We start from the raw sequence: 17,487 nt of genomic DNA on the forward strand, positions 1-17,487 counted from the left end.
AGGCTTCATAATAGTCCAAGTCAGAACTTCTTAGTTATTCTCCCTTAATGAGCTCCATATGATACATGGTAGTTTAAGAAGCTAATGATCACCTTTGTGGCTGAAAAGTGGACAGATTGTAACTAAAGAATGGCCCAGTTACTTATCAAAGCAATCGGATAGAATACTGCAGTAACATGCCAGATTTTCTGAGGAGGAAATTCTCCAGAGCCCTATGGTGAAAGGCTGGAGTTTGCAAGTTCATCAGACGGACATTGATTGATATTGAATGTCATTTTCAACCATTTACAACTCTGGACTTGAAGGACTGACCCATGAGAACAGATAATAAACTGAGTTGGATTTTTCCAAATTGAAAATGATTTGCCTCCATGTCTTGCTTACCATTTCACAGAAAAGTGTTTCTGTTCCAGTCATCAGTGGCATAGGGTGAAGCAGGGCTAATTGAACAATAAAATCTCCACTCTGTGGACATAATTGGCAAAGGACCTATAGTTTCACAGTTCTAGCTAAACTGTGGGAGATGGGGACCCATCGCCTTTGTGCTACCTTACAGACAGTGATTTTACTTTGTATGATATCCTCTACATTTTCATTTGTAGTATAGTAATTTGTATGCTGACATACTTTTCCTTCTTATAATATTGATATACATTTACTTAATATTGAAAGTTATATTTTATTCATCTTTACAATTAAAAAAAACTTTTAGTTGTACTGGGGCTTGAACTCAGCCTCACACTTGTTCAGCTTGCTTCCTAGAGTTAGGCTCAACTGAATCATGCCTCTAGATGTGAGATCTGTCCGACAGATCTCAGCCTTCTGAGTAGCTAGAAACAACCATGAACAACTGATTCCCAGTAATACTTTTTAGAGTTTTTTTTAATTAACGTGATCCTTACTATATTATATACCTCATATATGTGTAGCTACATACAATTTTAATTCATTATTCTAATCTAGAATGGTTGATAATTATCTTGAGGTAGGATATATGGGAAGTTTAATAATATTCATAGAAGAAAATTGCCAGCTGCGTGTGGTGGCTCACATCTGTAATTCTAGCTACTCAAGAGGTCGAGATTTGAGAATCATGGTTCAAAGCCAGTCCATACACTAAAGTCTGTGAAACTCTTATCTCCAATTAACCACCAGAAAACCAGAAGTGGCATTATGTCACAAGGGATAGGGCAGTAGACTTGAGTTGAAGAGCTCAGAGACAAAGCCCAGGCCCAGAGTTCAAGCCCTAGGACTGACCAAAAAAAAAATATATAGTAAATTGCCTTTGTTAGTTGAAATACAGAAAATCTTACTGGAACAGAACTTACGATATTTTCTGCTTTTGTTGTTTAAAGATATAATAACATTTTTATTGTATTTTATGTTGGGATAATGTATAGAGGGGTTATAGTTACATTCACCAGGTAGTAGGTACATTTCTTCTCTAACACTGACACCTCTTCTCATGTTTTTTTTCCCCTTTCCTTCCCCCCTTCTACCTCCCAGAATATATATATATATATATATATATATATGATATCTATAGAGAAAATGTTAACTATGTTTAAATCCAGTTCTGACACACACATACAATACCCTCCCCCACGCACACCTTGAATCTTTTCTTTTTTTCTTTTTTTTTTTTGGTGGGTCATGGGACCTGAACTAAGGGCCTGAGCACTGTCCCTGAGCCTCTTTGTGCTCAAGGCTAGCACTATCCTACTTAGCCACAGCACCACTTTTGGTTTTTGAGTGTTATCTGGAAATGAGTCTCCCTGGGATCTTTTCTGTGCAGGCAGACTTGGAACCACTATCCTCTGACCTCAGCCTTCTAGGTAGCTAGGATTACAGGTGGAAGACAAAGGCTCCTGGCTACCTTGAAGGCTTTGTATTACTATTAACCCCATTAAAATCTGTGATCTCTCTTGTGATATGTTTATACGTTAAAAGACAAACAAGCTTGACACCTTAATCCTTAGAAGGCCAAGTCTAGTTTCTTTTTGAAAAAGGAAAAGTGAGTAACAATGTTAAATTGTTGTTATATTGCATAAATATCCAATAATTTCAGAATATAATTTGAATTTTAAAATTCAAGACCTTTTTTGTGCTAGCATTGGGGCTTGAACTCAGAAAATCTTGCTATCATTTGCTTTTTTTTTCACATAAGGCTGGTAATCTATCACTTGAATCATATCTATATGTCCACCTCTTTTGCTGGGAGCCTCTATGACTTTTCTGCCTAGAAGACAGATTTGAATTGTGACCCTCTGATCTGTTTTTTGAGTAGCAAGAATAACAAATGTGAACTACCAGCACCTGGTAAATTTATTCTTTCACAGCAGAGTAATAATATTTAACAAATTATTGAAGCCAGGCATTGTGGCTCATGCCTGTAATCCTAGCTAAGGAGGTTAATTGCTGAGGATCGCTGTTTTTTTTTTGATGGGTCATGGGGTTTGATCTTGGCCAGGGCCCTGGTCCTGAGCTCTTCAGCTCAAAGCTATAGCCCTACCCTTGAGCCAATTCCCACTTTCAGTTTTCTAGAAGTTAATTGGAGATAATAGTCTCAGGTCCTTTTGTGCCCCTGCTGGCTTTGAACCTTGATCCTCAGATATCAGCCTCCTGAGTTGCTAGGATTACAGCAGTGAGCCACTGCACCCAGCTAAGTACGGGAGATCTTCATCTCCAACTAACCACTAGAAAACCGGAAGTGGGCTGTGGTTTCAGGAGTAGGGTGGTAGCCTTGAGCTGAAGAGCTCAGGGACATCGCCCAGGCCCAGAGTTCAAGCCTCACCACCTACCAAAAAAATGTTATTGAATAGAACAAAAACATTTAAATGTTTTAACTATCTTTTTTTACACCTATGCATGTAATCTCAAGTTGTCCTAATATAAATGCTAAATTGAGTGTTTTTAGATCAGCTTAATTTCAGTTCTTCACATCTAAAGGAAAATATTTTAATTTCATTTGCCACTGGAGATGAACTCTTATGACTAAAACACTTAATATTGAATAAAATATGTGTTACTTGAAAGGAGTATTTGAAAAAGTTTACATTCAAGATCAGCACACTGAAAAGAAATGAAACATTAATCAGTTAATGGAACAGAAAAGGAACAAGCCACATTTATTACTCTGATCATTGTTCAACATGGTAAAGGACAAAAGAAAGGTGATATTGATCAAGATGCATCGTATTGGGCTGGGAGTTTAAATGGCCTAATGATAGAGTGCTTGCGAAACATGCATGAAGACCCCAGTTATGTGAAAGTTTTTAGATTGTTGAGTAATGAAGATAACTGAACAGCTCTGTTTTAAAGAAATTAATGTCACAATTAAATGCAGTATCTGTCCCTGGACTGAATCTTGAATAGCAACAGACCATAGAGAGGTAATTGGCAAATTTGATTTAAGTCTCTAGATGGTGAGATCTTATTGTTCATTGTACTATTATAGTTACGTAGAGAAACTTCATGTGTTTCAGGAGTACACAACTTCAGTGCACTGAAGATCATTTTATCTGATATTTTGCTTTAAGAGATTTAGAAACATTTATCTCCTGTACATGTAGTGGGAACCAAGCAAAGCCAACGTGAAAAGAAAAACATGAAATTTTGCAGAATTTGGATGAAAGATGTATAGAACTTCTATGTAATGTTTCTTCAGCTTATTTGGAAGTCTGAAACAATGTTAAAACAGTAGTTTCTTTTCCTTTTTTATAAATAAAAGAGTAATATGTCCACAATGTAAAATGGAGTATGAGAGGTGGCTAGGAGATTGATTGGGCATATGATGGCAAAAATCAGTTTTAGTGTTTTTGGAGGGAAATTTGAAAGCAGTTACCTACAATTTAAATGTGGACATCTTCTAATCCAGCACATCCATTGTAGTATCAGTCTCATGCAAACATTCACATTCATCCACAAAGGCATTTATTGTGATTTTTTGGGGAGTAATTGTTTGTTTTAGTGCTGGAGATGGAACTCATGGCCTTATTCCTGTTACTGTATTCTTGTAACACAGTTGGTTTTGCATTAGGAATAAAGGCCTTCAAAAAATAAATAAACCTATATTTCTACTTGGAAAGAAGTCAAATTAAGGCCAAAGTAGTTTTTCCCTTTTGGAAGAACTCCAGTACACATCAAATGGGAAAACTGTAAAAACTTGGTATGTGCCAGACTGCTGAGAGTTCAAGCATAAAAAAGTTTATTGGAGGGGATTGTACAAGAGAGAAGGTACAGGGAAGTGTAAGAGATGCAGGGGAAGGGAAAGTAGGAGCATGGGAAGGGGAAGGGAAAGGGAAGGGCTGCAAGAGCAGAACTAATAATGGAGGGGAAAGGTGTCACTCCAGGGACGTGCAGGAAAGAAACAGCAGAAGTGATGACATCACAGATGTGCCAGGTACCTGAGTAGGGGTGGGGACTTCTAGGGAAGGGTCATCCGTATACCAAGGGAGACCAAAAAGCAAGGGGCCATTTTCCCCAGTGGACCTAACACTTAGAAACTGTACTTGAAGCTATAGATCATTTATGCTTTCCTTTACTCATTACATTATCTTCAGTATTTAAGGGTTTAGCTAGAGGTTGGAAATGTGGAACATCCACACAGGTTAGATTGCCCTGGATTGAAGTTACTGACTCTTTGAGAGAAAGGGTTATGAACTATCAGAAAGATGGGCGAGAATGATGGAAGGGGTGACATTGATTGTACTCATAAACTTACATGTTGAATTGAAATCCCTTGTATAACTATTTAAAGATAATTTTTAAAAATAAAATTAATTCACAAATCGTTAGCAAACACAAATCATAATCATTCATACACACTTAGTTATGGGATAGATATTTATATCTACTTGAGTATGAAAATCAATCTTTACAGACTATCAGTGTATTACAGAAATCATTCACATGATTTTCAGCAAACCAGCAAATATGTTTTTAAATAGTGACAACTGTCTTCAATATGGTACATCTTCTACCAAAAAGTCTAGAGTATGAATACGATTTGCAATAGATTAAAAAACATACCATAAGCAAATATCACAAATAAAAATATAAGTGATTTAAATCACATGTATGACTAGATATAATTATATATGTGTGTATATATAGAGATAACTACATAGTTACATTATGGATTATGGTAGAATATTGAAGTTCCATAGGATTATTTACTTTATTTCAAAATTATTCAGATATATATGGAGCATGATTTTGTAACTATGAGTACTATAAGAAATTTAATGAGTAGTAAGATTAATGAAAGTTAAATTCTTCAATGAACTGCCTAGCATTGAATTCTATCTGGCATTTTGCCTAAGCAAAATATATTTAACTTTATTATATTAATTAATTGGCCAATTGGCTTATTGGCTATTTCAAAGTCTTGTTCAAAACGTTCTAAACAATGACCTTATATACTACTGTGGTCTAAAGTTTTATGTAAATTACTGAAATCTCTAATTTTAGTAGTGGCATCAAGAAATAGGTATATTAGATATGACACTGGTAGGAAATGGGGAGCCTTAAGACTAAGACTTTCATGTTACAACAACATCAAAGTAAGTAATTTTAGTCATCTACACTTTTTGCAGAAAAATAACTCATAATTAGAAATGAAATCTAAAGTAAGAAAAGAAACTACTCAGTCCTTGGTTGTTTTGTAACATTTTACAAAATATTCATATAAACAAAGGGAGTGAATTCATAAGACATTTTAAATTTTATGTAAAATATATCAGCTTTTAAACAAAATAAAGGTGTTAAAATGCTTTGATGCACACACACACACACACACACACACACACATATATATATATATATTTCTAACTCAAGTTGCCCCTATGAATAAGGTACTTATTTCTTCTGAGATTCCTAAAAATGACATGAAAGTACATATTTACTACTGCATGCCAATTCAAAATACATGATATTGTTATTAAGGCACAAAGCTCTTTTGTACTTTGTATCAACAAATGAAATGCATGAAAATATATTTGTTTTAAGGTGCATTAAGTACATTGATTTTTATCTTAAGTACATAATTGAGACATTTATCATTTATTTGCTTTTATTTTATCAGAAGTCAGAATCCTATAGATATTCATGTAAGCCCAGATTTCCTTTTGTTTCAAAAATACCTACTATGTTTTATTATATGGCATCTTGAAACACAGGCACACTTTTAAAGGAGTTGATTTTACACATTAATAGTTTCTGAATTTTATTTTTCCACAGAACCTGCATAAGTATAACTGATATGCTTCTACTTACAAAGCTTAAACAATATTTTATATAACTGCTTCAACTGCAATAATACCATCTAAATTCATACAAGGATAAGATGGCTCTTTTTAAAACCTACAAGAAGGAAATTGGAAATGCTGCATACATCAGAATGGTGACATTGATGGGGTTGACGTGCATACTAGTGTTTCATCAGGTTTATCAGAAGAATTTGCAGGTTACATTAACTGAAGATGATTGTTTGGGTTTATATTATGTAGTAGGCAGATCTTTTATTCATTAGTGAAGCAGCAGGTTTGCTAGACATATATACATCACCATTACAGCACAGACATTACAGGATCATGCTGCCATTCAAAAGTAAGGTGCTTCATTTGATTGCAATCAAATGGCATTCAAAGTGCATTTTTTTGCTATGAAAATGCAAAAGTTTTCACAGATCAGCATTTATGAATTGGGTTTGTCACAATGAGATGGGCTTTCATCTTATACAAATGGAAAAGACTTATCATAGATATATAGACCAATATATAACATTGAAGAACAAGAAGCAGAAAGGAAATAATGCTCTTGCATACAGATCGATTCGCTTTGCTGCTGTTGGGATAACAGGTTTGGCGGGGGGAGGCTTCTTATTGTTCTTTGCCTGGGATTTCCCAAGTCCATTGTTGACTTCAATAGGCTTTCCATAGCAGTCATAATTGGATAGTTCAAAATCTCTTGGTAGGCTTCCAACTATGCTGAAGTCATTAGATCTCAAATCAGACTTAGAAGTACAAACCTTTTTGCATCTGGTCTCACCAACCTGAAGATAAAAATTAAAGATAGACATATTTAGAATCTTTTTATTGATAAAAAAAATCTGATTTTAAAATAATTTTTAAATTAGTCATGAAACAGATGGTACATAATTATGTGCTATTAACAATAAAATATGTATAGGTACCATATGTGTTTATGTTCCATAATGAATACATCAAATATATGTATATGTATACATGTACCACATATGTACCTGTGTGTATATACCATAAGTATTTATATATGCATGTGTACATGTATAGGTACATATGTATATGTGCATCATGTATATATTACCAGATATGTATACATGTACTATAATTTAGTATAGCAAATTATATTAAATATAGACCTTATTTAGAATCTTTTTATTGATAAAACATCTGATATTTTATTGGTAAAACAAATAAATACTTTTAAATCACTATCTTCATAAGAGACTATGTTTTCCCAAGAAAGAATCAACAAGGTAATAGTCATGTGTTTAAACTATCAGATTGCTCAAACATTCAAAATACTGCCTAAATAAGCTTTATGTAATAGAATAAGCTTTTGCTTATTTCATGTTGAGGATTCAAAACACAAATCAACATTTATTTTAGATATTACCAGGCTTGTGATGTTTTTAGAATTTTTTTTTTCTTTTGTGAGTGTACTGGGGCTTGAACTCAGGACCTTCTCCTCTTGCTTGGATTTTTTTTCTCTTTTCCCACAACATTTATTTAACTTACATCAAAAAATATTTACCATTTGGATACAGGTTTTTTAGTGAGGTTGCAGCAATACAAATTCATAGATTTTACACGAAAGACATATGAATCTTACATAGTCTGGCTGCTAGAATATAAAATTATAGTGGAATTGTATTACTTAAATTTTTTATTGTAATGTGTAGTGGGGTTACAGTTATATTCACCAGATAAAGGATACATTACCTCTCATACATTGATACCCCTTCTCATGTTTTTGTCCCCATTTCCCTCTCTCCATCCCCTCCCCATCATCTTGTTTACCCACCTCCTCTTTCCTATTTTAAATAAACAAACAAATATATATACACAATATATCAGGTAACAAAGTCAGATACTGTAACAATATTACAGATTAACTAAAGGGCAACAAAAGAAAAGAGAAATAACATAGTACATAATGAACAACAATAACATAATATAAAGCTCTTGTTTCCATATCCTGCAGATCCTTTCATTTAGCTTCATCTTACGTGGCCTTATTAGACCTAACAGACATCTGCAGATTATTCTACCCAGCAACACCAGAATATACATTCTCTCAGCAGCACATGGAACATTTTCTAAAATAGACCACATTTTAGGGCGTAAAGCAAACCTGTGCAGATTTAGAAACACTGAAATTATTCCCTGCATTCTCTCAGACAACAAGGGAATTAAGTTGGAACAGAAAACCAATCTCCACCAAGTAAAACCCTGTAATGCATGGAGATTGAACAACACATTATTGAATCACCAGTGGGTCATCAAGGAGATCAAAACAGAAATTCAACAGTTTATGGAATTTAACAAAAGGAGCACACAAAATACCAGCTCCTTTGCTTGGATTATTTTTGGAAAGACTATTGCTCTCTCACTTGCACCATAGCTCCACTTCTGGATTTTTGCTGGTTAATTGTAAATAAAGGTTTTAAAGGTTGGTCTTACAAAGCTTCCTTCAAACCTCAGTCTTCAAATCCCAATCTCCTGAGCAGTTAGCATTATAGGCATGAGCCACTTAAATAGTGAGAAAATAAAAGTCTATCCTTGTTCTAATATGTAAAAATGACACACACAATAGAATACAAAATGTAGGTATTGCAGAAATCTTGAACTGTGAGGTTTGATTTCCTTATTGATCCTATTTCTAATGGGATTGCTTATAAACAACCTACATATTTGTCCCTCTAATAAGACAGACTATCTCTTAACAAGACCCACAAAAAAAAAATCAAGAATGATCACAGAAGCAGAGACTTTCTAGTGTCAGGCATTTCCAACTTGTTCAATTAAACAACCATACTCAAAAAGCATAAAAAATTATATTTACCTCAGCTAGACTATATGGTACAGAGATCTGTCAACTCCTAATCTCTAATTTGTTAACTGAATCAGTTCATCACCAAATCAATAATTAACTCCAACTGAACTCTCACAAGCAATAAAAAATGCCCAGAAAGAATCAGAGGTGTGTAGGTTAATCTGCAATGCCTTAGTATAACATTGTAACAAAAGGACACAGAGATATAATGTAGATTCTTTTCCTTTAGCTAGTCCTGGGGCTTGAACTCAGGGTCTGAGTGGTGTCCCTAAATCTATTTGTGCTCAAGGATAATGCTCTACTACTTGAGCCTCAGCACCACTTTCAGAGTTCTGTGAGTAGTTTATTGGAGATAAGAGTGTCATGGGGGCTGGGAGCTTGGCCTAGTGGTAGAGTGCTTGCCTAGCATGCATGAAGACCTGGTTTCAATTCCTCAGTACCAAATACATAGAAAAAAGAAGTAGTGTTGTGGCAAAAGTGGTAGATCTCAAGCCCTGAGGAAGCCCAAGGACAGTGTTTAGGCCCTGAGTTCAAGGCTCAGGACTGACAAAAAAAAAAAAGGGTGTCATAGACTTTCCTCCCCAGGCTGGCTTTGAACCACAATCTTCAGATGTGAGCCTTTTGAGTAGCTAGGATTACAGAAGTGAGCTACTAGAGCCCAGCCTCCTGACTTTCTTGATCCACCCTTGGAATTTTCATTATTGACATGTGTCAGGAATTTACTAAAGAACAAACCATCTCATTGTTCATTTGTTCTATATCATAATTACTCCAGTTTTTTCTTTCCTTTTATAATACATCAAGTAGTTATATAGTTCTATTTATATTTTGCAAGGTTATAATTGGATAAAAGCATGAATCTTATTCTCTAAGAGTATTTTAGCAACCAGGAGACTGTCCTTTATTTCAACAAATGCTGATAGACATTTCCTTGGCAAGTGCCAGATGAAATGTTCAGAGATGAACTGCAAAAGTATGCAAGACACTGAATGCAATGACAAGAGCATAAGAATTTATTACTCCTGCCAATCAACACATTGTATCCTTAACATTACACAATTGTTATTTAATTTTTTCCTGATTAAACCATTTTTATATTCTTTTACAATAGTAGACAAATACTGACTTTGTTATTATAAATGTAGACCACATCTATATTTTCTCAAACCTGTTGGCTAAGAACTTTTTGAAAAGATGAAACATGTACCTGGAACATGTTGATAAGGAGAAACAGAAATTGAGGAGTTAATATATTGACTTACAGAGAGACTGCTCATTAAAAAAATAGCCCAGATAGAAAGGACTTCTTTTTTAATGGTTTTTATTTTAGTTGTGGTAGGACAAATTGGGAAAAAGCAGATTTTCCTAACAAACTCCATCTCACCCCACTTTTATATTTTATTTTTTTTATTGTAATTAGTAAAAGGGTTACATGATATTTGCCAGATAGAAGGTGCATTAATTCACATACATTGATACCCTTTCACATGTCTTGGTACCCATTTCCCTCCCCCCCCACACTCCCCACCCGTCTTGGTTTTCCCCCCTTCCCTATCAAATTTCAAATATCCAAATACAAATAAATTCAATATATCAGATAACAAAGTGAGATACTATAACAATATGAGATAACCAAGGGACAGCAAAGGAGATGAGAGACAACATAGTACATTAATCACCCCACTTTTAAAATGTGCAATCACAGCCTACCTAGTGGGAAAGCTGTCCTGAGCCTGAAAGAGCTGACTCTGTATCTGTGTGGATGTAACCATCCAAACATCCGGATAAATGTGTGTAACATGACACATTAGATGTAGCTAATGAGTTAATGGAGCAAGAAAGGGAACAAAGGTAGTAACTAAAAAATAAATGTTATTGTGGAGTTATATACATTTTTTTTAAAATTTTAGCCTCTAGTTGTTTCCTATTCCATTTAGGTTGTCCAAGTTTAACTTTAAAGATGACTCCTTTCAGCAATTAGTCTACCGACTAGGCTCCACTGCATGTGCACATGTGTGTACAGTGCTTTTACCCAGGGCATCCGTACCTTGCCTATTATTGCTACAGACAGACCTGCAGCCAACAGACCGTGCTGAGAGATTCAGCTTCATGTGTTCTCCGAAAGATGCCGTAGCTCAAAACCTAGATATATAAGGCCCTATAGGATGAGGCTAAATGAAAGGATCTCCAGGATATGGAAACAAGAGCTTTATCTTGAATGATTGTTGTTCTTAATGTACTAGGTTATTTCTCTTCTCTTTTGTTGCCCTTTGGTTAATCTCATATTATTACAGTATCTGAATTTGTTACCTGGTATATTGTATATTTGTATGAATATTGTAAATTTATATATACACCTGGTATATATGTTTATTTATTTATTTGAAATAGGAAAGGGAAGGGGGAACAAGATGAGTGGGAGGGGGTTAGGGGAGGGAAATAGGGACAAAAACATGAGAAGGGGTATCAATGCGTGAGAAGTACCCTCTATCTGGTGAATATAATTGTAATCCCTCTATATATTACAATAAAAAAGTAAATCTACCTTGCAACAGAGAGAAAAAAAAGAAGACAAAGGAGAGAGAGGAAAACAGGATAAATGCAGTTATTTGTGTGAATGAGGGTAATGTAGACTATGATACATTTTGTATATCTGAATATAGTTAAAAATTAGATATATTTTGGTTTGCAGATTCACAGTAAATGACTTTTATGTATTGAAAAAAAGGCAGAGATGGTACTGAGGCTCAAGGACAGTGCTCAGGCCCTGAGTTCAAGGCCCTGAACTGGCAAAAAAAAAGATTAAGATAAAAAATTAAAATGCTTACTATATGATGTTTTCTAAAAATCTGAATAAAGAGAAATATATTTTTATGAAAAAAGACAAGATTAGCTAAGTTTTGTGACATAAATCATTGCTTTGATTGGAGTAAAAGTTAAAAGCTAGTATGTCAGATCTTTGCGTAATCCTCATACCATCAAAACAATCTTCAACGTCTAGAATGCTATGACACTGCAGTAATTTCTTTCTCCTTTAAAATTCTCAAAACTGTATACAGGCACTAACTCTGCTTCAGGATCTACTTGCCAAACAACAAAGCACATTAATTTCTACAATTGACATGGGAAGCATGACTTCCTATGGCTTATTTTTATTTTCTCAGTTGTTCTCTCCTATTTTTTTTATTTTTTATTTTTTGCCAGTCCTGGGCTTGAACTCAGGGCCTGAGCACTGTCCTTGGACTTTCTCAAGGCTAGAGCTCTACCACTTGAGCCTCAGCACCACTTCTGGCTTTTTTTTCTATGTATGTGGTACCAAGGAATTGAACCCGGTTCTTGGTGCATGCTAGGCAAGCACTTTAACCACTAGGCCAAACTCCCGGCCCTCCTATTTGTTTTTCATAAATAACAATGAAGTGAATTTCCCATGGAAATGCACTTATTATAAGTTATTTTTTACATGTCTTAGCGTCTGCAAGTAACAAACCATGTGACCAGATTTATATAGTAGACCATAAATTTAGTATTGATATGTTAAAATCTTAATTTCATTTATATAGTACTATACTTTGCTTCTGTAGCTATTTATTTATTTATTTATTGTAAGTCCTGGGGCTTGTATTCAAGGCCTGGGCACTATCCCTGAGATTCTTTTGCTCAAAATTAGCACTCTATCACGTGAGCCACAGCACTACTTCAGCTTTTCCTGTTTATGTGATACTGAGTAATCAAACCCAGGGCTTCATGCATAATAGGCAAGCACTTTACCATTAAGCCCCATTCCCAGCCTCTGCAGAAATTTCAATGTTAGCTTTTCTTTAATATTAATAACATACAAATGCATTCTTAGATATGTTATTTGAGACATGTTAGGTTTTTAGATACATCATTCATTAAAGTATTGCTCAAATATATTTGAGGATTCTTGTATTTACAAGCAGTAGTTTTATGTGTGTGTGTGTGTGTGTGTGTGTGTGTGTGCGTGCACTTTTGTATGCAAATGTTAGTGAAGCAATTTTCTGCTTGTAAGAGTCCCCAAGGTTCTTAAATAAGTTATGGTTCATAAAGTAGTTGTCAAGTCTTTTCTTGTTCCATTTATCAACAAGAATACACACACAAAAATGCTAATTTTTACTTAATGCTATGGAGATCTTATCATTTTATTAAATATATACATGAATGTACAAGAGTTTATAAGAACCATTTTCAATATTCATATCACATAAAGAACAAAATGATCTATTTAAATAAAACCATAATCCTATCTAACACTGTTAAAGTACATTTTGCTATATTAATGGGTACTTCTTAATCCTCAGTTTTTCTTATTATCAATATTTTTCATTTATTATCATCATATAAACTTATATGACTTCTAAAAGTTAATAGTCACAAAACTGAAGTAGCTTGATAACATAATGGACACTTGCCACTTAGATTCTCTTTGTGATCTCTTAAATTCTGAATCCATACACATTTAAAGTAATTCTATTTTATACATTTCAAGAAATAATCTTTCTTGATTGAAGACATAGGCATGGCCTAATGGGAATTAGGTTCTTCTGTATGATAAAAATTGTTGAGAGGAAATAATCTGATATATTCTTACCCAGTTTAAATTAATGCTTTCTCTTTTTGCCAGTCCTGGGCTTGACCTCAGGGCCTGAGCACTGTCCTTGGACTTTCTCAAGGCTAGAGCTCTACCACTTGAGCCTCAGCACCATTTCTGCTTTTTTCTATGTATGTGGTACTGAGGTCTTCCTGCATGCTAGGCAAGCACTATACCATTAGGGCCAAACTCCTGGCCCAGTGCTTATTTTTAAGACATGTATATGCCATAAAGAAACAACAATCTTATTTGTAAATCAACAGCAACTTATTTTTAATGCATTCGAAATTGTAGGCATGACTACTGTTTCCTTATTTTCTTTTGGTCTAACAAAGCACTGTATGTAGTGTACATTTAAGCGTTGGAAATCGGATGATGGGTTGGGTTCCAATGTCTCATGCTTGTAATCCTAGCTACTTGGAAGGATGAGACCTGAGGATTGTGATTCAAAATCTGCTGTGGCACAAGAGTCCTTGTGAAAACTCTTATCTCCAGTTAACCACTAGGAGACTGGTAGTGGAGTTGTGGTTCCAAATGGTAAAGCATAGACTTCAGTAAATAAGACAGCTTCTGTGTGGTGAATTCAAGTCCCATGACTCTCTCTCTCTCTCTCTCTCTCTCTCTCTCTCTCTCTCTCTCTCTCTCTCTCTCTCTCTCTCTCTCTCTCCCTCTCACACACACACACACACACACACACACACACACACAAAAAAAAAAAAAATAACAAAAAGGAAATAGGATAACAGTAACAACTTAAGATGCTCAAACTTTTTTGCTTGAATGAAAAGAGAAATACCCGAGAGAAACTAGTCACACAATATTGAACAGGCTAAAAACATGCCACCTTTACAGTGAGAAAAAAAAAACCCAACACTGTTCTACACATGGTATATTTTGTGTTACAATCACAGTTATCAATGTTATACGAAAAACTAGATTTTAAATCTTTTTGTTTTTATTACAATTTACTTTCTTAGTAAGCACAATATTAGTTTTTAATAAACTCTTAAATTTTTCTGCATTTTAAATTCCATTATACTTTTACAAATTTATATTGTTATTCTGTCTAAAGAAGTAAATCATCTTATTAAAAATGTGTTTTTCATATTGTTACTTTATCTGACTTTGTTACCTGGTATATTGTACATACATTTATTTTGAAATAGGGAAGGGAAGGGAAGGGGGAAAAAGATGATTGGGAGGGAGTTGGAGAAGGAAAACAGGGACAAAAACATGAGAAGAATATCAGTGTTCAAGAAGTAATGCACCTACTACCTGCCGAATGTAACTGTAACCCCTCTATATATTATCCTGACAATAAAAAATAAAATAAAATAAAACAAATGTGTTTTGGGGCGGGGAGTGTGGCCTAGTGATAGAGTGCTTGCCTGGCATGCATGAAGCCCTGAGTTGAATTCTTCAGTCCCATATACACAGGAAAACACAGAAGTGGTGCCGTGTCTCAACTAGTAGAGCACTAGATTTGAGAAAGCTTTTGGACAAAGCCCAAGTACTGAGTTCAAGCCTCAGGACAGGCAAAAAACAAACAAATAGATAAATAATGTTTTATAAATCAAAATCCACTGGAACAAATGCATTTTGAATCCTAAACCATTGCAAAAACCATTGAATAACTAGGTCATAATTAAAATATTTCCATTTTTATGTTTTTCTTTTCATTTCCAGGTATCTAATAAACATATGAATCTATCAAGTTATAGATTTAATATAGTTGATATGCACTTTAACTCAAACTCATTTGGGGGCTCATATTATAATTTTGAATCCCATTTCAAAATACATATATCATATGGATACAGTGTTTATTTTTTTTTTGCCAGTCCTGGGCTTGAGCTCAGGGCCTGAGCACTGTCCTTGGACTTTCTCAAGGCTAGAGCTCTACCACTTGAGCCTCAGCACCACTTCCGGCTTTTTTCTATGTATGTGGTACCGAGGAATCGAACCCGGGTCTTCATGCATGCTAGGCAAGCACTTTAACCACTAGGCCAAACTCCCAGCCCACAGTGTTTATTTTTAAAGGCCCATTTTACTTGTTGAAGTATAAAAATAAGATTTGTTCCTTATGATAGAATAAAACTTCAAGTTTATGCTTCAATTTAATAAACCATTTTTTCTGGGTTCTGGGCTCATTCTCTAATACAAGAAGAAATAACAAATATGATTGCAAAAACTGAAAGACAGAATGTCTCTGCAAAGAAAAACTGCCAACAAAATTCATACACACACACACACATACACACACACACGTATGCATGCATATCAATGGAAAGTTTAGAAGTGAAAAATACAATAACCAAATTACAAACTTGTTTTGGGATCAAAAGAAAAACAGTACTGCAAAGGAATAACCAGGGAAATGAAAGAACAGAAAGTGATGCTCAATCTCAGTGACAAAGAGAAAACTGAGTAGAAAAAAAAGAATAGAGCCCTAGGAACACAGAACTATAAATGATCTAGTATTTGTGTTATCAAAGCCTTGGGCAGAGAGAAGGAGAACAAGTCTGAGAAACCACTCAAAGGAGTGTGGCCTAGTGCCAGAGTGCTTACCTAGCATGCACAAAGCCCTGGGTTCAATTCCTCAGTATCATATACACAGAAAAAGCCAGAAGTGATGTTATGGCTCAAGTGGTAGAGTGCTGGCCTTGAGAAAGCTCAAGGACAGTGCCCAGGCCCTAAGTTCAAGCCCCAGGACTGTCCCCAAAAAAGATGAAAAAAGAAAAGAAAGAAAGAATAAGTGCAAGCTTCCATATGTAGAGCAAGATCTAAATCTACATTTTGCACCAGTTAACAAAGTCCCAACAAAACTAATCCAAAGAGATCCATTCAAGGATTCCTTATAATTAAACTTCTAGTCTTTCAAAATTGAAATCAACCTCATTGGAATTCAGAGATAAGTGACACTTTACTTACAGGGACTAAACAACAAGAATGGTTAGTGTCATGAGAAACCATGGTGGCCAGAATGAAGTAGCACAAATTAGGTGTTGGAACTTCCATCCCACAACCTTATATCCCAGGAAAATACCTTGCAGGAATCAAAGAGAAATCACACCAAATCAGACCTCCTCAGAGTCATCAACAGAGTTTACCCAAAATAAGGGACAAAGGAATTCTTCAAACAGAAGTGAAGCAATAAAACATAACCTTGGAATATCAGGATTTATTTTAGAAACTATTTTTGATAAGAAAATAAAATCTATAATACTCTCTAGTGTGATCCTAAATGTATGTAGGAACAATATTTATGACATATATAGAAGCAAACAAAGAAACAATGGGAAGTAATGCCATGTTACATCACAAAAGTAGTTAAATGATGATACATGAAGGCTGTGGTAAAAGTTACATATACAAAACAATGTCTAGAGGAAGCAATGAGGTACTAATATGAGAAAATGCGCTTAAAACAACATATCGTGCTCAAATTGGAATTCTACCACAAGTCACTCCCTCAAAACCAGGAAAAAGAAAACAAAGAAACAATGAAATTAGAAAATAAAATTCAGATGGCAGCCTCAATATATACTAATAATTATACTAAGTTTAAATGCTCTAATACACAATCTAATGCCAGGTGCTGGGGGCTCATGTTTGTAATCCTTACTACTCAGAAGGCTGAGATATGAGGACAGAGGTTCAAAGCTAACCAGGCCAGAGAAGTGAATGAGGTTCTTATCTCCAATTAAATACAATAAAAACAAAAGTTGGAAATGAGCTGTGGCTCAAGTGCTAGAGTAATAAAGTTCAGGCACAACACC

At 34.8% G+C, this 17,487-nt stretch overlaps 1 protein-coding gene across 1 annotated transcript in view; it reads right to left on the reverse strand.

Annotated features, from left to right (window-relative positions):
- Positions 1-4,224: 4,224 nt before the first annotated feature.
- Positions 4,225-17,487, reverse strand: part of Glrb (glycine receptor beta) — an 80,847-nt gene continuing 67,584 nt past the window's right edge. The window contains exon 10 of the mRNA XM_090343203.1: positions 4,225-7,054. Coding sequence (XP_090199329.1) covers positions 6,758-7,054 — 297 coding nt within the window. The 3' untranslated portion in view covers positions 4,225-6,757. The remainder of the gene's footprint in view (positions 7,055-17,487) is intronic.

This window comes from Megascapheus bottae, chromosome 13 (assembly GCF_031878675.1).
Source record: "Megascapheus bottae isolate mThoBot1 chromosome 13, mThoBot2.hap1, whole genome shotgun sequence".
Taxonomy (NCBI): Eukaryota; Metazoa; Chordata; class Mammalia; order Rodentia; family Geomyidae; genus Megascapheus; species Megascapheus bottae.